This window comes from Gymnoscopelus braueri (assembly GCF_963280865.1).
Source record: "Gymnoscopelus braueri genome assembly, chromosome: 12".
NCBI classification, from domain to species: Eukaryota; Metazoa; Chordata; class Actinopteri; order Myctophiformes; family Myctophidae; genus Gymnoscopelus; species Gymnoscopelus braueri.
In genome coordinates, this window is record NC_137614.1 from 4,507,395 (window position 1) to 4,528,858 (window position 21,464).

At 43.8% G+C, this 21,464-nt stretch overlaps 2 protein-coding genes across 2 annotated transcripts in view; one reads left to right on the top strand and one right to left on the bottom strand.

Moving 5' to 3' along the window:
• Positions 1-21,464, bottom strand: part of slc2a4rg (SLC2A4 regulator) — a 72,137-nt gene that overhangs the window by 16,204 nt on the left and 34,469 nt on the right. The window contains exons 3-4 of the mRNA XM_080445332.1: positions 17,569-17,672; positions 7,625-7,863 (exon numbers count right to left, since the gene is read on the bottom strand). Of these exons, the coding sequence (XP_080301458.1) occupies positions 7,625-7,863; positions 17,569-17,672 (343 nt within the window). The remainder of the gene's footprint in view (positions 1-7,624; positions 7,864-17,568; positions 17,673-21,464) is intronic.
• The window catches only part of nkain4 (sodium/potassium transporting ATPase interacting 4), a 280,906-nt gene continuing 278,694 nt past the window's right edge, over positions 19,253-21,464 (top strand). Inside the window, exon 1 of the mRNA XM_080445340.1 lies at positions 19,253-19,267. The gene's annotated coding sequence lies outside the window, so the exon portion shown is untranslated. The remainder of the gene's footprint in view (positions 19,268-21,464) is intronic.

A 21,464-nucleotide genomic window follows, 5' to 3' on the forward strand; every position in this document is an offset into this window, starting at 1 on the left:
ACGAAACGTGTCGCGATTTCGTGCTTGTAGATCTGCTACTTTTTGGTGACGCTGATGATCAATTTTAAATATGGAGATAAGAGGTTTCTGCCCCGAACAGCAACGACATGAGTCTTGTGTGTGTGTGACCTGGATTACTAACCATGGGAGCTCATGAAGAAAACAAGGGATCTTCATGGGAGACTGAATGCCAGTCTGCCAGCCTGCAAGGGGCAAAACACTACCCCCCCCCCATCCCCCCTAACCCCATGCCGTCACTCTGCTATTAGAACACAAATAGAAACCTGACACTACACTGGCAGAGAGAGAGAGAGAGAGAGGCTGGTGAAACGTTAAACCTCACTCTCCCACCATCACAGAACTTTGATGTATGTTGACAGACTGACTGACAGGATAATTGTGTGCATTCAGCTCTTCCTGCTAAGAAACACACGCACGCAGAGATGCACGCGCACGCATCTACACACGTGCACACGTGCACACAAGCACGCACGTATGCACGCAAACACACATACTAGGGCTGTCATGATCATGACATTTTCACTCGATGATTCATTGTCATGCAAATGATAGTTTTCCCAGTATTTAATAACTTTGTTACTTTACAAAAGGATTTGAAATAGTGGAAATAGACGATCTATAAGCTAAGAAGATTATGCAAAAAAATATTGAGGTTATCTCAAATAATTGCGATCAGCCGATTATGTACTTGTGACAACGCACGCACAAACACACACACACACACACACACACACACACACACACACACACACACACACACACCGTGTCCGTATCACCTTACCCTAACCGTATATAACTTCACTAAAATGTAGCTTAACATTTTACACGCCGACCCCAATCATTGGTTTCATCACGTCCAACATTTGCCACTAAATGTGGCCTTTGAGTATATACTCAAGTACTGTCCTTAAGTACAATTTTGAGGTATTTTTTACTTTACTGGAGTATTTCCAGTCGTCAATACTTTTACTTCTACTCCACTACATCTCAGACACAAATATTGTACTTTTACTCCACTACAATTATTTGAAAACTTTAGTAACTAGTTACTTTGTAGATTTTGATTATTATTACAAAACATACATTAACCACTTCAGCCCTATAGACATTTCGGCCATTTGAAAATAGCAGATCTACAAGCTCATAATGCGTCGCGATGCGACGCATTATGAGCTTGTAGATCTGCTATTTTCAAAAGATTTTTAATACATTTTGAACTTGTGAAATGTGACATTCTGCACAATGAGTACTTTTACTTTTGGTACTTTAAGTACATTTTGATGCCAAATACTTTTGTGCTTTCACTCAAGTAAATGTTTTATTCCGGACTTTTACTTGTAACAGAGTATTTCTACATTGCAGTATTGATACTTTTACCTAAATAAAACATGTGAGTACTTTTTCCACCACGACACAATGCTGCAAAGCTATACTGACCTATTTGTAATGGTCTATTCACGTCTCGACTCCTCAAATGTGACTGGATGACATAAAGCGCAACGATAAGATATGTTCTTTCTATTTTATTATTATTATTATTATTAGGCATATTAGGCATTATTATTATAGTCGCTGTCGTCAGGCGGAAACCTTGTATGTCCAAAACTGTTACTCTTCAGAAAAATTAAATAAAAATAAGAAAGAGTAGAACCTGCGATCAGATCCAATGTAGTTATTATTTAGTCATACGCTCTTGTTAATGCTTTTCATTGTGTCAATATTTATACAATCTGGGAACCCAAAGCCAAATGAGAATGAAAAACAGCGCCCTCTGCTGTTTGTACTATCTCATGTTGGCTCTGGGACAATGACGACGCAGCACACGTGCGCAAAGGAAACCGGGGTTTTAGTCTGCCTTCACGCTCCACTTCCGGGTGGTGCGACTATGTTTTCATTCCCACTAACAATATTTCTACACGGAACACTAACACCACTTCTCCCAGAGAACATGGATCGTTTTGGTTATAAGCCCACTTGTTTCTATGATGAAAGAGCAAGTTAAAATGTGAATATCTTTCCGTGGTTTTGTCTGCTCCGCGGACGCCATTGTTAAATTAGTTTCGGCTTGTTTCGAGTAGGGAAGGATCAGCGGACACGTAAATCCCGCCCACTACATTTGATTGGGTAAAGCGCGGCCTGCTTCCTGATCTGAAGGCACGCCCACGCCCACACAGTGCGTACACGTTATGACGAACCTTCACGACAGATTCCAACGCAGAGCAGAATCTGTTCTTGAGAGATTAATATTTATAAAACCCACAGACACACTTTCACTTGAAGAAAAATGTTTGATGTAGCAAAAATAGAAGATCTACAAGCTCACAACGCGTTGCGATGCAAGATTGTAGATCTGCTATTTTTGCAACTTTTGTGTGACACTGTAGTATGACGACGAAGTAATTAAGGTATTATTTACATTAAAAAAAATAAAATCTGGAGATATGAGGTTTCTGCCAGACAGTAACAATCAGTGGTATATCAGTAGCTGGCAGCCGTTCTTCCAGCAGCATGCATGCACTGCATGCATGGACCTGCATCAGTGCTAATGAAAGACAGTGGGTGTGTACACGCTCTGCTCTGCACCTTATAAATAGACTTATTATTATAACAGCCTACACACAGAGAGAGAGAGAGAGAGAGAGAGAGAGAGAGAGAGAGAGAGAGAGAGAGAGAGCGAGAGAGAGAGCGAGAGCGAGAGCGAGAGCGAGAGCGAGAGAGAGCGAGAGAGAGAGAGAGGGACAACAGGTTTTTTATGTGATTGTTAACCCTTGCCTACTACACTATACCTTTATTACCAAGACATTCTTCTACACAGCAAAAACTACGGAGGTTGTGGGTTCGAATCCACCGTGGTGCACCCGGCTTTGTCGAGCGTCTGCACGAACACAATATGGCCCGTGTTCATGGGGAGGGAAGCCGGGCGGGGAGGAGGGTGATAACTCATTGCATGTACTCCTACGGGCTGGGGCGGCACCTGTCAGCGGGGAGTGTTGGGCGGGAGGAGTAGGACGAAGGCTCTACGTCCTCCTGGTGAGGGCTCCTCACTGGCAGGTGAGTCAGTGGATACAACAGCAGTGACAACACAGAAATGTGTGTGGGGAGGAATCAATTGACATAACGAGTAAATTGGGGAGAAAAAGGGGTAAATGATAATTGGCTACTCTAAATTTTAACCAAAAAAAAGGGGAAAAAAGAGCTGGAACACAGACCATTGTTTTTGGCGAACATTTCCCTGACAATAAGGATGCTGGGGTTCAAGTGGTCGAACCCTCAAATACTTAGTAAACTTGACCGGGGTCCGCTCTGTACGTGGACCTCTCTTTTTCCCCTACAAGCTCACAACTTGTGAGCTTGTAGATCTGCTATTTTCCACTATATTTGAAATAAGGCTTACTGCTTAAGTGGCTAGTTCATTAAAGGGACATTTCACTTTCAAACATGTTTGGGGTCATTTTCAATGAATCTAACATGGTTAAAATGGAGTTTGAAGTTACAATGGGTTTGTATAGGAAGGGGGCGTGTCTGTTAAAATGAATATCAAATATCTAAATACTGAATCAAGAAACCAAAACATGTTTGGAAGTGAAATATCCCTTTAAGTATTTTCCCCTTAGTAGAAATGTATAGTGGAGTCAAAAGTACAATATTTGCCTTTGGAATGTAGTGGAGTCAAGGTCATAAGTATCCAAAAAGCATAGATAGTAAAAACATTGACTTATGTACAGTACTGAAGCAAATGTTTCTTCGTCACTGTCCACCACTAGCCATGAAAAGAAATCACACCCAGTGTGAAGAGAGTGGTGCCTTTCATGAGTTCATTTCATTAAATATAGAGCTATTATTAGCCTAAGACTGCTTTAAAATAACTTTATATTGGCAGAAACATCTTTTAAATATTTTAACTCACTTAAGTTACCTTTAAGTACTTAAAGTATGTTTACTGTGTGTGTGTGTGTGTGTGTGTGTGTGTGTGTGTGTGTGTATGTGTGTGTGTGTGTGTGTGTGTGTGTGTGCACAAGTATTTTTACTCAATTTAGTAACTTTCAAGTGCTTTGACTCAAATTAGTTACTTTTTACAGACTTTGATGACTTTAAAGCATATTTACTAATTTTAAGTACTTTAAAATGTTTTACTGACTTGTGTTTTTACTCATTTCAACATCTTTTTTATTTTTATTCATTTTAAGTATTTTTTACTCATTTTAAGTATTTTTACTCATTTTAAGTATTTTTACTCATCATTTTAAGTATTTTTACTCAAAAGTGTGTGCGTGTGTGTGTGTGTGTGTGTGTGTGTGTGTGTGTGTGTGTGTGTGTGTGTGTGTGTGTTGCACTCCTGTTTGTGGATAATTAGTGTAACTGGTCGCATCTTTGCGTTGCAATCAGCCGCAGCTGTTGAGGCCAGACACAAACATGTTGAGGCCGTCCGCAAACATACGGACGGACGGACAGACATACACACAAAGTCAGTCCTTGGAGTGGCTAGCACCACTCAAAAAAAGAAGAGAAAAAAAAACTAAAAGGGAAAGAGCAAATAAATCGTCTCTTGTTAATCCGGCCAACGATCACAGATGATAAGTGTTGTTCTTGCTTCTTATCATGGTTACAGTAAGTGTGATGATTAGCACGCTGAATAATCCTCTTAGCCTCCCTGCCCAGGCACAATCAAACCGTGTACAGCCCCCCCCCCTTATCAGGGGGGGGCTTACTTACACACACCCTTGTGTCTTGGCCTAAGCTGTACTACTGTACTGTACTGTATTGGTTTAAATATACAGTCGATTAACTGTATATTTAAACCAGTGGTTCTCAAACTGTTTCATGTCAAGGACCCCCAGTTTAATATGCGGACCCCCATAACAGTACAAATGGAACCAAATGGACCAGTTTCCAGCACAGATCTATGTGCACATAGGATTAGCTTTTGACCTTAACTCTTTGACTGCCAGAGTATTTTCATAAAGTACTCCCCCAGTGCCAGCAATTTTCGTGTTTTTTTATTTTTTTATTTTGAATTTTTCTCATGAAAATAATTTAAGGACACATAATATAAAGACCCAGCACAAATCCGCCAGCAGAGAGCAGCACATGACAGCGTGATCATGTCGTTGGGTCTCTCTCACCCTTCTTCATAGATTAGACAAGGAAAAACATGAAAACGGATGTGACGTCACCCAGATTGTTTTGATCAGCGAAAATTACGTTGTGATGCACGACGGCGATGACTGATCGTCACCCAGACCATAGATTATAGAAGAGAAGCTGTCCGTTTGTCCGTTATACCGTGTGAAAACCCGTTTATTTACCTATTTTGGACGAAAATGACTGGGGAAAAAAATCAAAAACCGGAAACGGAATCCAGGCCATGAAACCGGATGCAGATGTCCGTGAAGTAAGTGGAACTTGAGAATAACATTGAATATTAAGCAGCATAGCGCAATCAGAGATTAAACAATGAACGCGCGTCCAGCGCGTCGAGCGCGTCGACGGCCAACTGGACAAAGTAGCACTTGACGCGTTATCGCGTCGTCCGCAGTCAAAGAGTTAAGAAGATAGGAAGTAGATATCTCAGTGTGTTCTGTGTGCACGGGTCCCTGGCATGGAAGTGTCGTTGTGAGAAGAGTATTGGAGGCAGGCTGGCAAAGGTTAAGTGTTTACATGTTCAAATGAATGAAAGTGTTGTGTTGTGTTTGAGCACCCAGCTGATAAGAGCACAAGCTCTTAAGATGTGTTTCATGGAACCATTAGTTTTAGAGTTAGACCCTCGTTCAGCCCAGGATGCTATTGAGAACGAATGAAACATGCTCTGTAAAAGCTACAAGTGACTAAATCCACTCAAAACTAAAACATACGAGGTAACGGATGCAGGAGGAGAATTCTGTCTTTGGTGTAATGGACAACATCCACTCAAAGTTCAGAAATACAGAAATGGACACCCCATGTACTACAGCAGGTGACCCCTGACCCCTCCGCCTCATGGCCAGGATGTACCGTCTCAAGATACAGTGTTCCTATACCTACGGTATGCTGCGCCCAATCAGCTCTCCCCTCCTTCTACACCCCCGCCCCCTTCATCATGGTTTCTCAGACAGTCATTTGATCCTCCTGTTAAAATTTTACCTTCACTCCTACGACATGCACACACCCTCCCTCCCTCCCTCCATCCCCATTCCTCCTTTCTTTTCTCAACTACTACCTCTTCCAAGCAGCGGTTGATGGAGCGAGAGAGAGACAGAGAGACAGAGAGACAGAGAGACAGAGAGAGAGAGAGAGAGAGAGAGAGAGAGAGAGAGAGAGAGAGAGAGAGATTTGGGGTGGGGTGGTTTGATATCAAAACCACTTCACAGAGAGGGCGGCAGAGAGAGAGCAAGAGAGAGAGGAGGGGGAACAAACGTAACCCATCGCCCACGGAGGTACAGTTCAGTTCACAGAGCGGGGTGCTCTTAAATCACACAGCGTTTACGTTTTTGTGAACGTTTCCTGCTGGCCTGTTCCAAGGTTGCCTGACGCTACTCTATAGGAATGGAAGCACACATGATGGAGAGGTTCTGAGACTGTTACTGTAGCTCTGAACACATGCTTCTGTTAGTTAAGACTGTTACTGTAGCTCTGAACACATGCTTCAGAGAGTTAAGACTGTTACTGTAGCTCTGAACACATGCTTCTGTGAGTGTTACTGTAGCCCTGAACACATGCTTCAGAGAGTTAAGACTGTTACTGTAGCCCTGAACACATGCTTCAGAGAGTTAAGACTGTTACTGTAGCTCTGAACACATGCTTCAGAGAGTTAAGACTGTTACTGTAGCCCTGAACACATGCTTCAGAGAGTTAAGACTGTTACTGTAGCCCTGAACACATGCTTCAGAGAGTTAAGACTGTTACTGTAGCTCTGAACACATGCTTCAGAGAGTTAAGACTGTTACTGTAGCTCTGAACACATGCTTCAGAGAGTTAAAACTGTTACTGTAGCTCTGAACACATGCTTCAGAGAGTTAAGACTGTTACTGTAGCTCTGAACACATGCTTCAGAGAGTTAAGACTGTTACTGTAGCCCTGAACACATGCTTCAGAGAGTTAAGACTGTTACTGTAGCTCTGAACACATGCTTCAGAGAGTTAAGACTGTTACTGTAGCTCTGAACACATGCTTCAGAGAGTTAAGACTGTTACTGTAGCTCTGAACACATGCTTCAGAGAGTTAAGACTGTTACTGTAGCTCTGAACACATGCTTCAGAGAGTTAAGACTGTTACTGTAGCTCTGAACACATGCTTCAGAGAGTTAAGACTGTTACTGTAGCTCTGAACACATGCTTCAGAGAGTTGAAACTGTTACTGTAGCTCTGAACACATGCTTCAGAGAGTTGAAACTGTTACTGTAGCTCTGAACACATGCCTATTGAAAAATAGCAGATGCACAAGCTCACGGCCGAGCTTGTAGATCTGCTATTTTAGAACATTTTTGAAAAATCGTGAACGTGTGAGAACTACTGATTTAGAAGGCATTTGTAGGTCTTAATGGGTTATTATCAATGCATTACCGTATTGAAATTTAGACATTTTCCAAAAAAAATACATTTCAGAAGTAAATTTCAGAAATCCTCACCTTTCTCTTGCGCGGTATGGGGTCCTCGAACAGGAAGTGCGTGCCGTCCGTGACGTCCTCGCTGACATCATCGCCGTGGGACGACAGCAAGAAGCCCTTGTTGGCGTCGTTGGTGAGGGGCGGGGACGGAGTGGAGGGCACCGATTGGTCGCTGGCGTCCCAGCTCCAGTTGCCACTGGTGGAGCTGCTGTAGCTGGCCGACAGGGCCTCCTTCCAGCCCCTGCTGGCCGGCTCTGGAACTGCAGGGGGAAAAAAGAGCATTGTTCTACAGCAGTGGTTTTCAACCCTTTTCATATCAAGGTCCATTATTTATTCGGCATTTGAGCCACGGAACCACCGTTTGATGAGATTTAGACTCTCAGACCCAAGACTAGATATTTTGTTATCGCTGGATAAGATTTTGTCCACAATTCCACATGCTGTATTGATGTTGGTACCAATAGGAGAGATAACAGGCACACGTTGATCAAACATAATGATTATTTAATTAAGTAATGCAGATGTTTAACAATTATTTACAGGTCCATTTGGTTTCATTTTACGCTCTCAAGAGTTAAAGATATAAGGGTCCATTTGGTTACCACCTGGAACCACCTCAAGGACCACTGGTGGTCCCCGGACCACTGTTTGAGAACCACTGTTCTATAGGGCTGTCACCACCCTGAAAAATAACTGGCAATGGACATTGGGACTTTAGCAGTAAAATAACGATGATACTGTATTTCTGTTTGGCATTTAGGCTTCGTAAACAAAAGTTGCACTTTTGGCCAATCACAGTCCTGAATAGACTGTGATTGGCCAATCACGGTACAGGGTTAGGCGGGGTACTTTTTGGCCAATCACAGCGCAGGATAATTGTACAAGTTTCAAGTAATTGTACAAATTTCCAAACCTCACTTATAGGGCGGTTTCACCGCCCAAAAAGTATAAACAGCAGCAGAAACAGCCGGCCTACAAGCTCACAAGCTGTAAGCAAGTTATGAGCTTGTAGATCTGCTGTAAAAAAATAAAAAGGAATGTAAGAATTCATTTTAACATGGAAACAAAAGGAATTGTGATATCTCAAATAATTGCAATCGGGTGATTATGTAATAATTGTGACTGGCCTAGTTGATGGCAGCCTAGAGCCCCCTCCCCCCAATAATAATAATAATAATAATACAATAAACAAAGAAAACATTTGGTTTAGGTATGAAAAAAGCAACTGAAATGATTTTGCACAACATTTTGGACGGTTGAGTATGTGTGAATAATACGCTACTCCCACCAAACTCACAACCCCTGTGTGCTCGCTATAAAAACAATATTAGTCAATTATCTATAATTGACAAGGCTGGGCACACGTATTAGTCAGTCTGTTATGGAATAGCGATTTTTATGAAGCCTTTTTATGAAACTCGCAAACGGCATTTTTATTAAATCCTGCAATTAGCAAGATGGTAAATGGTAAAATGGTAAATGGTGCATTTATATAGCGCTTTTAACCAAAGCGCTTTACATTGATTGTGCCATTAACCCATTCACACACACATTCATACACCGATGGCGGAGGAAACCATGCAAGGCACCAACCTGCTCATCAGGAGCAATTAGGGGTTCAGCGTCTCGCTCAAGGACACTTCGACACTAACTCAAGGGGAGCGCCCCAGCCGGGATCAAACTGGGAACCTTGCAGTTTTCCAGTTCACTCTACCCGGCCACTCTACCCCTGAGCCACTGCCGCCCCCAAGATGGTAGGAGAGAAAAGCAGCTGCACCAACGGACTGGATTTGGGAAGTAGCTACTGCTTCAGAGGTCCAGAAGTTCCCTACAGCAATGGTGTAAAGTAACTAAGTACATTTACTCAAGTACTGTACTTAAGTACAATTTTGAGGTACTTTTACTTTACTGGATGGAGTATTTCCAATTGTCTATCGTTTTACTTCTACTCCACTACATCTCAGAAGCAAATATTGTACTTTTACTCCACTACAATTATTTGAAAACTTTAGTTACTGGTTACTTTGCAGATATAAATTATCATTTATTTATATAGTTATAAATCATACATTAACCACTTTAGCCATATTTTATACCTAGGCTATTTGAAAATAGCAGATCTACAAGCTCACAACAAGAGCACTTCTACATTGCAGTATTGATACTTTTACTTAAGTAAAACATTTGAGTACTTTTTCCACCACTGCCTTTAGCGACCTATTCAATATCAATCTTCCCATGGAGATCCCCATATATGGAGACAACCGACCTACCCAGGTCTGACATCAGAGACTTCTATACATGGAGATAACTAACATACCTAGCTCTGACATCAGAGAACACCTCCTGGGGCCCCATACTGTATATGGAGCTAACAGAAACATCCAAGACTGACATCATAGACTTATCTTTGGGCATAACTGACATTGCTTAGCTCCATATACGGATATGACTGACATCACCATGATGTCACTATAGCACCTCGGCCAAACGTATAAAAAGGCAAAGGAATCCCTCAAGGTTAAGGAGTTCCATCAGCGACACTCAGCGACATCCGACTCCCTCTATAGGAGAATAAGCAGCAAATACAAACCGCAAGTATCTGGCTTTACAGCCCATAAGTAGACACCTTACACAGAGCCGGTCCCATTGATTCTCCGTCTCCCTAGCTTTGCCACGGGGCATATCGGTTCACCGCCCGCTTGGATACCATCACAGCGGCTCTTGGATCGGGTTGAACAACCGGTCGAGTGTTTGGTCTTTCATATCGGTGCCTGGTGCCTTGGTGTCCGTGTTCCTTTTATGCCCATATATGGAGGTCTCTGTATCTGTCAGTCCTGGCCCCTTTCCCCTCCCCGTCCCCGCTCCAGTCATGACAGACTTGGATGCGTCGGCTCCTCTCCCCTACATGATCTTCGTGGTGGTCTTCCTGTTCTTCGTCACGGGTCTGCTGGGCTTCCTCGCCTGCCACCTGCTGAAGAAGAAGGGCTACCGCTGCTGCATGGACAACGAGGAGAAGCAGGAGGAGCAGGAGGAGCAAGAGGAGGAGGAGGGGTCGAACGGCGTGGAAGACGATGACGAGGACACGTTGGAGCAGATCCTCACATGTATCGTAGAGAACGAGGCCAACGCGGAGGCCTTCAAGGAGATGCTGGGGACCCAGGACGTGTGTGTCCGTCGTGACCCCATGTCGGTCATGACCTCTGACCTCCGGGGGGAGGGGGGGAACGACATCGTCGATGACAAGAGGGAGGAGAAAATAATGATACATCCTCCTCCTATATTAAACTTAAAGAGGGAGGACCTTCCGGCGGGCCGGCGGACCACTTCGTCTGGCTCATGTCACCACGACTCAGCCATGACCATGTAAGGCATTGGTTCTCAAAGTGGGGTCCGAGGATCCCCAGGAGTCCTTGGGGGGATTCCAGGGGGTCCCCAGCAAAATGTGTTAATATAGCATTAAAATGATTTTAACCACCTTAACCTTTTATACTTTGGCCATTCAAAAATAGCAGATATACAAGCTCATAGAGTGCCGCGCTCGTAGATCTGCTATTTTTGAAAAATCAAGAAAATGTGTGCAAATTAATATATTTATAGTCTTTTCAAGCGAAAATTTTTAACTCAAATCTTTGCTTCTGGGGGTCCCTGGAACAAAATATTTTGAGATGGGGGTCGGCGGCCAAATACATATCATTTTGGGGGTCCTTGACATGAAAAAGTTTGAGAACCACTGATATAAGGAGTTCCTCCCAATGCAGCTACGCCCCAATATGGAGTGTGTTGTCTTAAACTCAATATGTCGTCATGGCATCAAGCCGCAAACAAATCAATGGCACAAAAGGGGGCATGCCCATATATGGGCATATATACTGATGACATCAGTGATCTCCATATATGGGTATGAAAGGGGTCAGGACTGACAGATACAGAGATCTCCATATATGGGCATAAAAGCCGGTCCCATGGAGTGTTTGGTCTTTTATTCACCTGTTTCCTAGGCTGTGTGTTTTCCACTTCCTGTCGATTTGATCCAATGAAATCGAATGAAACTGATCAGATGAACAATGATATCCAATGAAATCGACAGGAAGTGGAAAACACACAGCCTAGGAAACAGGTGAATGAAACGGACTGGATTTGGGGAGTACTGAGTCAGAGGTCCAGAGGTTCCCTACAGTGAAGAAAAGTTTTACTAACGCCTGAGACTTGGGTTTAGAGCTAGAATATAATGGGACTCCCTCCTTCTTTGGTGTTTCGCCCAGGTGGGCGTGGCTACATGCCTGACCCTAACCCACTGGTTCCCAAACCTTTTAGCTCCAGACCCAAAATAATAATTTAATGTCTTCCCGGGACCCAAACTAGTGAAAATAGCCGATCTACAAGATCTGCTATTTTAACTACTTATGTATTTTTGGGCGGTGTAGCTGCCCCTATAAGTGGGGTTGGGACACCTTTGGTACACCCTTCTCTGTACTGTGATTGGCTTATAATTAGTACAGCCCTAGCATTAGTACACCCCTAGCTGTACTGTGATTGGCTGACTCTATTCAGCCCTGTGATTGGCTAGCGACACATGATGAAATTAATAACCTATAAATAGGACTATGCACTTAAAAAAAAACACTTTTTTTAAAAGTGAGCTTCCATCACTGTGATGACCACTGTGATGACCACACCGCCCACTTCACACTGGGTGTGAAGTGGGCGACCCATACAAATGGGTCCGCGACCCACAAATGGGTCCCGACCCACTGTTTGGGAACCACTGCCTTATTAACCTGACCTCAAAACCACGCCCACCTGGGCGAAGCACCTGGGAAAGAGAGTCCCATAATATAACATCCACATATCACACCAATCACGTTTCAATTTACTAGGCCAGTTATACCTTCATGCCTTTCATTCTCTTCAACCAGGCAGGGTAGAGGGTTATACTGTATACTTTGTCACACAACGAGTAGCGAAAATAGCCGATCTAAGAGCTCGTATTTGTAGATCAGGTCTTCGACCGGCCAAAACGTTCAAATGTCTCCCCCCTTTTCCGCTCCCTCCATTGGCTCCCATGCAGATGCTGCCCGCACCGAGTACAAAACACTGATGTTGGCCTACTGTACATTACAAAGCAACCAAAAGGCACAGCAGCCCCCGTACCGTCAAGGCACGATCCATCCAACCCTACAACCCCCTGGGAGAAGCTGTCGGAACATTCCTTAACCCATTCAATCCGGGAAACGCATCCGTGTCATTTTAGATTTCTTTGGCTATTCAAAAATAGCAGATCTACAAGCTCATGGCGCGGCACTTATGAGCTTGAAGATCTGCTATTTAAAAATAATAAATCGTGAACATATTCAAAGATTTGCACAAATGTTCTCGGTTTTTCAAAAATAGCAGATCTACAAGCTCGTAGCGCGGCTACGAGCTTGTAGATCTGCTATTTTTGAATAGCCCAAGAAATCTGAAATGACACAGATGCGTTCCCGAATTGAAAGGGTTAATAACCTAGTAAAGCCTGATGGGGGATAAACTCACGTCAACTAACGACAAAGCTGTGAAAATACCGCGAGGTGAATCTGGGGTCATTATGAATATCGTAGACGTAGGGTATAGATCAATGTTTTCTACGGGGATTAAGGAGACACCGTGAGACGTTGAGTCTCATCTCCAAACTCCCCGGGAGATACTGACATGTGTTGAGACTATCAGCAGAAATGGAAATAATCACCTTAAAGCTGCACTCAGTAATTTTCCTGTTCTACCCCGGGTGTTGGACCTTGAGTCTCCTGCGTAAGTGCTGGAATTTGCCTGCCTGCTTGCTCATGGGAGAAATTGAATTTTGACCTTTCATCAGGCAGTAACTATACTTGCGTTTGCATGGACAATAATTCATCATTCAGAATGAAGTCATTCAGATCAGAGATTCCAACTTAACTCATTCAGTGCCAATGAAATTTAAAAAAATTGCGAACTGTGCCAGCAATTTTTCAATTTTCTTATACCTTTTTCAAGTAGTCACAGAATATTTATCTCCAGTATAATCGATCCCCTGATGGGTGCTAATCACTGAGGGTTGCACTGTGTGGTTTCAGACAATTAGTTTCAGACAATTAATGTCAACGAGGGCATTGGACCTCGTTGACATTAATTGTCTGCCTTTTGAAAATAACATAATAACATTGAAAAATACATAGTAAAAAAATAGTGCTCAGGAGCCGAGATACAGCCTTTTTCAGTAATAAGTTAAACAAGAAGTGAATGGAGCAGCAGATCTTCAAATGATGATATCTTGGGTTCTGAACGTTTTTTTTTCTCAAAAACACGTCAAACACGTCATTGGCACGTTGCGCCATTGCGGTGAAACACGTCAATGTCACTCAATGAGTTAACTGTTCACATGGACGCTAAATACAATAAAATAAAAGTAATCCTCATTTACAAGCCTCAAAGCATTTCATCCAAATATTACTTTAGACATGCACAAAGTGGTTGTGCTCTTTTACTTTTCTGTCAATTTTACGACCGGATATAAAACAACAAAGAGAGAAACGATCAGGGTTTACATGCTGATATCGTCCTATTGACCTGAATATCAACAGGTTTAAACCACCCCTCTTCTACCAGAATGAAAGTTACTTCAGATCAGACCAGATCGGAATATTCTCTTACAATTGATGTGTTGAGGCCAAACCAGACACAGGATCTAAATGTCTCAATAGAATACAATAGAATAGAAATACAAGCACACGGGTTGTATTGTATAAGTTAAATTGGATTTATCATACAGATCGGGGAAAAAAAATATTCAGAAAAAAATGGTTCCATAGTAAAGCTTTAACATGAAATCATTTCAATGTCCTCCAAGGAGCACCATGGGTGGGGGTGGGAGAGGGCTATGTCAATGTAATCTGCAGCAAGCTGCAGCAGATGTTTAGAGAGAATAATTCCTAATTAACGGACGTCGAGCAGACTGCAATGTAATGAAAGTCACCTCCCCGAAGGAACGCCCTCTCCTTGTACACATTCGGTCTCCAAGTGAACCGTCATCAAGTTTTACCTAGTTTTTGGGACAGTGAGAAGGCCTTTGTCCGAGGACCTATGCAGTCTCACATTGTCCTTAGGGGACAATAATTATTTTAGATACAAAGGTATCCCCCGATTCCCCCCCGGCTGAAAACGCCAAAACGCTCACCTAAAAACGCTTTCCAAAGCAGATAAAAAGTTGTGAACGCGCGAGCGCAAAATAAAAGCGCAGCACCTCGTCACCCTGCTGGAGTTTTTCCCAAAAGGGCGGCGCTCCCATCGTAAACAATTAAAAACATACGCAGGAAAAAACTAAACATATTGTTGGACGCGGCACCTAAGACCCACTGCTCTTAGCTAACATCATCTAATAACGACTGTCCCCGCAGATTAATTTACCACTCTTCCCCGCAGGTACAGCGGTGTGCCACAGGGCGCCCCCTTAGCTTTTAAGAGCTCATCACCTTGGCCTCGACTGAAAACACAAGTGGTCCCGATAGCCTTGCTAACAGGGAGGGAGCCCCACAATGACGCTAATCAGCGTTGCCAGATTTTGCGAGATAAACAAGTGCCAAGGTCTATATGAAAACAAGCCCAAAAGAAGCAACTATAGGCCACATGAGCATTTTGGACCTATACATACATCGGCTATTTGAAAATGGCCGATCTACAAGCTCACAGTGCGCCGTGGTGCGACGCGTAGTGAGCTTGTAGATCTGCTATTTTCAACAACAAAACATTGTGAGGGGGAAAAAGGGAAACATTTGGAATATTTTTGGAATATTTTAACTACACAACTCTTGTATGGGGTCCCTGGCACAAAGCAATTTTCAGATGGGGGTCAAATACAAATTAATGTGGGGGTCCTTGAGATGAAAATGTTTGAAAACCACTGATTTAAACAACACTATAGGAACTGGAAGCAAGCCCAAAATAAGCAACTACAAGGCCCCCCCCCCCCCCAAAAAAAAAAACCCAACCAACAACAATCAATATTTACAAGTGACTTTACAGAAGAAGAAAAAAAGCAGAAAGTCGCTTATAATAAACGGACGTGGCAACCACGGCACAATGACGCTAAGGCTGCTAGCGCCCGAAATAGCCAACAGGGACTTTGACCGTCTGCTGAGGTTGGCACAGCAGTGATAGCACTTGTCTGGCAACAGCAGCCATGGTGACGGGGTCAAGGCTGAGGGATTGTCATGAAAGTATAAATATATACTGTTTACAGATCTGCTATCACTTTCACCTACATTTTGCCTATGCCCCATAACAGGCACCACCAGGTTGAAAGTGGTTAAGTCTCTAGTGCATTGGTTCTCAAAGTGGGGGGGGGGGGGGGGGTACCAGGGGGTCCCCAGCAAAATGTGTTAATATAGCGTTGCAATCATTTTAACCACTTTAACTATTATTTTATACATTAGCTATTCAAAAATAGCAGATATACAAGCTCATAGCGTGGCACCGAGTGCCGCGCTATGAGCTTGTAGATCTGCTATTTTTGAAAAATCTTGAAAATGTGTCCAAATCTTTGAATAATATATTTTTAAGCGAATTTTTTTTAACTCAAATCTTTGCTTCTGGGGGTCCCTGGAACAATATTTTTTAGACTGGGGGTCCGCAGCCAAATACATATCATTTTGGGGGTACTTGACATGAAAAAGTTTGAGAATCACTGCTCCAGTGGATATGAGCATCTGCTAAGTGACCTGAATGGTAAAATTGCAATAATATGAACCCAGTGCTGCCAACAGGACTGCCTGTGAACACACACGTCTAATGTGATCTTCTGGGCACACACACACTCAGCCGGCCTCATCTGAGTCACAACAGATTAGATCTCACCTGATTTACTGTCAACTAACCTCCTAGGCAGGCGCGCGTGCACACACACACACACCCCCCCCCCCCCCCCCCCCCCACACACACACACACACACACACACACACACACACACACACACACACACACACACACACACACACACACACACACACACACACACACACACACACACACACACACACACACACACACACACACAGGGCCTGATTCATGCACACTGCCTGGCACAAACCCTAAAGCACTAGTTCTCAAAATGTGGTCTGGGGACCCCCAGGGGTCCTTGAGTGGGTGTAGTGGGGGGCTAGTGGCTATACCTTTGGGGTGGTGGTTGTAGTGGGTGGGGTAGTGGGTGTAGTGGGGGGCTAGTAGCCTGGTTCCAGCCGAATCTGCCTTTGCAAAATCGCATCGCACTTTAGCCCTCGGCAGATTAGGTCTGGCCCCCCTCCATAGAGATTCCATTTCTCTCCCTCCGCAGTGGTGTGGAGCCAACCAGGGCCCAGTATCCAAATGTGGGCGGGCTTATCACCTTATTTGGAGCAATGACGTACAAGGAAGCACTGCTCTGATTAGTTCGTGAACAAGGAAGCACTGCTCTGATTGGTTTAGGTCTAACCAATAGAGTCCGTTTGGATCTTTTTGTAACCGCCCCTTGGGAAAAAATCTATCGTTGATAGGGACCAGACTAATATCCACGCAGTGTGTCGTGTGATATTGTCTGGCCACGCGAGGCTAGGGGGCTAGTGGCTACCTGTGGTGGTTGTAGTGGGTGGGGTAGTGGGTGTAGTGGGGGGGCTAGTGGCTACCTGTGGGGGTGGTGGTGGTGGTTGTAGTAGTGGGTGGGGTAGTGGGTGTAGTGGGGGGCTAGTGGCTACCTGTGGGGGTGGTGGTGGTGGTTGTAGTGGGTGGGGTACTGGGTGTAAGTGGGGGGGCTAGTGGCTACCTGTGGGGGTGGTGGTGGTGGTTGTAGTGGGTGGGGTGGTGGTGGTTGTAGTGGGTGGGGTAGTGGGTGTAGTGGGGGGGCTAGTGGCTACCTGTGGGGGTGGTGGTGGTGGTTGTAGTGGGTGGGGTAGTGGGTGTAGTGGGGGGCTAGTGGCTACCTGTGGGGGTGGTGGAGGCCGGGTGGAGCACCAGAGGCGATGTGGACAGTGATGTCAGGACGGTTGCAGCCATCACCTCTTTATCGGCATGACCTGAGGGCTTCCTGCGAAAGACAACACAACAGAAGCACGTCGTCAGCATATAGGCTAATACACCGCTACAACAACAAAACAAGCTAAACAAAATCATATGCATATTATCCACTTATTATCCACCTTATTTTGGGCATGTCATAATAGGTTGAACCTTCGGCGAACATAACCGATCCACACGTCGTGTTTTGGCAAATACATTTGGTGTAGAGGGAAAAAAGGAGGGAGCAACCTGGTCAACGAAGTGAAGTATACAGGGTTCAAGTAGTTAAACCCTTTATACTTCAAAATCAAGTGTAAAGTCCGGTCAAAGACCCATTGTGTTTAATGGCATAGTCGTCTGCAACCAGCAGGAAGGGAAATAGCGACACCCTCAAGGCCGTTAATGAGAACTGCAGCGTTTTCACCACTTCTGCATTGGCCTCATTTCCTAAACCGGGAACCCAGGAAATTCCTGAATAAATGTCCAGTTACTGGGTCCCACTGTATATCCACCCCAGACAAAAACACAACTAACTAACAAAAACATACAGTGTTGGTCGAGTCCCTGGCCAAAGCTACGATTGTATGCACTCAAGTACATAGTGAAGTATTCAAAAGTACAAATTACAAAGTAATTCTGTGGGTAATTGTCAGATATGTTCAGATATTTTCCCCAAAAATGTTGAAAATAGCAGAGCTTGTAGATTGGCTATTTTCAAAAAAGAGTACAACTTTTACTTTGGTACCGTAATATTTTAATGCCAATACTACACTTTTACTCAAGTAAAATGATGAATACAGGACTTTCACTTGTAACACTCCATTTCTCATACACTCTGGACTCTGGGTCTCAAGAGTCCCTTCCTAGAAATGCAGTAGAGTCAAAAGTACAATTATATTTCAATTTAAAACGTAGCCGGCAACTCGGCAAGTACAGTAGTACTCCAGTAAATGTACTTAGTTACTGTCCACCACTGCTGCACGGCGCAAAACAGCGAATAAAAAAGGGGAATGGCGGGAGCTGCGTTCTGACAGCTTTGTGATGACCCTAACAGCGCTGGGAGCATGGAAAACACTGAGGCCTTCCAAACACAAGCAGCCAGGGAACACAGAGATTAATGCTAGTACATTTGTCCTGAGAGACCCTCTGTGTGTGTGTGTGTGTGTGTGTGTGTGTGTGTGTGTGTGTGTGTGTGTGTGTGTGTGTGTGTGTGTGTTGATAGGATGATAGGAAGGCACCAGAATGGGAGGATTTTAATGTGGGTGTTTATGCACTCCTTGTACGAATTTATTCAGCCAGCGAGAGACAGTCAGAGAGAGAGAGGCGGACAGAGAGAGAAAGACTGAGCGAGAGTGGGAGAGAGACAGAGAGATGCTTTTCCCCCTTCTCGAGTCGGCTCTCGACTCTAACCTTATTTATACTGCCCACTTGGACTGCGCGTGCGCGCGCACGCACGCACGCACGCACGCACGCACGCACGCACGCACGCACGCACGCACGCACGCACGCACGCACGCACGCACGCACGCACGCACGCACGCACGCACGCACACACACACGCACGCACACACGCGCACACACACACACACACACACACACACACACACACAGAGAGAGAGAGCGGTGAGCTCATAGTGTGTGCTTTGAGAGAGCCGTAATCTAATAAGAAGGTGAGTGGGCCCACAGTAATGTTGTTGTCATTCCTCTGTCTGTCTGTCTGTCTTTCTGCACACAAATATGATGTGAATCTGTGCTCCGTGTCCAAACTCAAGCCTCATGTAGTTGCAACGACGGTGTCACTCGCCCCCAAAAATAGCTGATTTACGTGAAGCATGAATGAGGCTTTATAGACTCGCCTCAAAAGAGGAGAGTGATGAACCGGGGCAGAAACCCAGAAAATCTCCATATTTCTTTTTGAGAACAACCCATTCAGACCTGAGGCCGATTCTACAAATGTCTTCTAAATCCTAACAGGTTTAAAAAATAAAAAAAAACGTATGTTTCTACAGAATATCAGTGGTGCTCAAACCTTTTCATGTCAAGGACCCCCAAAATGATATGTATTTGGCCGCCGACTAGGGCTTTCACGACTAGAGATTTTTACAGGTTGACTAGTCGAAATTTACATTATTATTATTTATTTTTTTAAAGGGAAGCGCTTCTGGCACAGCAGCACAGCACCACAGCAGCGTCTCCAAGGATCCCCATTTCCCAATAATAGGCTTTTATTGGGCATACTTTTGACCCCCTTTTGATAAAAAATAAAGTCAGGAGGATAATAATAATAGTAAGATGGGCCATTACTATGGCATTAAAACAATTTTCTTTTTTTCAACTATTCGACTAGTACCAACAAGGTCGACTAGTGGTTATACTAGTCGACTAGTCGACTAGTTGGTGAAAGCCCTACCGCCGACCCCATCTCAAAATGTTTTGTTCCAGGGACCCCACAGAAGCAAAGATTTGGGTTAAAAATGTTTGCTTTAAAAGTATATATATTCAAATATTTGGGGAAAAAAAATCATGTTTAAAAAAAAAGAAATAAGATCTACAAGCTCATAGCGCGGCACTCGGTGCCACACTATGAGCTTGTAGATCTGCTATTTATGAATAGCCGAAGTGTAAAATAATGCTTTTTTTTCATCTCAAATCAAAAAATTACACAGATCAGAGCGTACCAGGTCTTAATGGGTTTATGCCCCATCATACCGATGAAAGTAGTCAAAATATGGTCACTACTTTAACTCTTTGACTGCCAGAGTATTTTCATAAAGTACTCCCCCAGTGCCAGCAATTTTCGTGTTTTTTTATTTTTATATTTTGAATTTTTCTCATGAAAATAATTTAAGGGGACATAATGTAAAGACCCAGCACAAATCCGCCACTAGAGTGCAGCACATGACTGCTTGATCAGGTCGTTGGGTCTCTCTCAGCCTTCTTGATAGATTAGACAGGGAAAAACATGAAAACGGAAGTGACGTCGTCCCAGATTGTTTTGATCGCCAAAATGCCGTCGTGATACACGACGGCGATGACTGATCGTCACCCAGACCATAGATTATAGAAGAGAAACTGTCCGTTTGTCCGTCATACCGTGTGAAAGACCGTTTATTTACCTATTTTGGACGAAAATGACTGGGGAAAAGAATCAAAAACCGGAAACGGAATCCAGGTCATGAAACCGGATGCAGATGTCCGTGAAGTAAGTGGAACTCGAGAATAACATTGAATATTAAGCAGCATAGCGCAATCAGAGATTAAACAATGAACGCGCGTCCAGCGCGTCCAGCGCGTCGACGGCCAACTGGACAAAGTAGCACTTGACGCGTTATCGCGTCGTCCGCAGTCAAAGAGTTAATTATATAATATTTTTTAAATTATAACAAAAAAGGAAACTTTTTTGGACATGTTTGACAGGTTTCAACCTGACAGAGACGATATATTAAAGGTAGGTTAAGTGATAGTCTTTGGTCAAAACAAACTTTTTGTTAAAAGCTTAAAGGTATCATGACATTCATTTCCACTTTTTTTATTTTCAATGTTTTATTTGGGGTTTTATGACCTCAATTACACCCAAAAAACCTGAACTTAAAACATTCAGTGGATTTTCTGTGGTCTGGGGTTTTCTGAATAATTAGGCTGAAAAGTAATCTGAGCTTGGCCCTTCGACAGTGAGGTCACTGTCGAATAATCCCGCCCACTCTCCTCCTCGCCCCTCCCCTCCCCTATCCTTTCCTTTGGGGGGGGCGGAGCAGAGGCGATGATTGACAGGCAAAATCCCTCACCAGCGACACCCGCAGGCAAAGATTTCTTTTTTCAT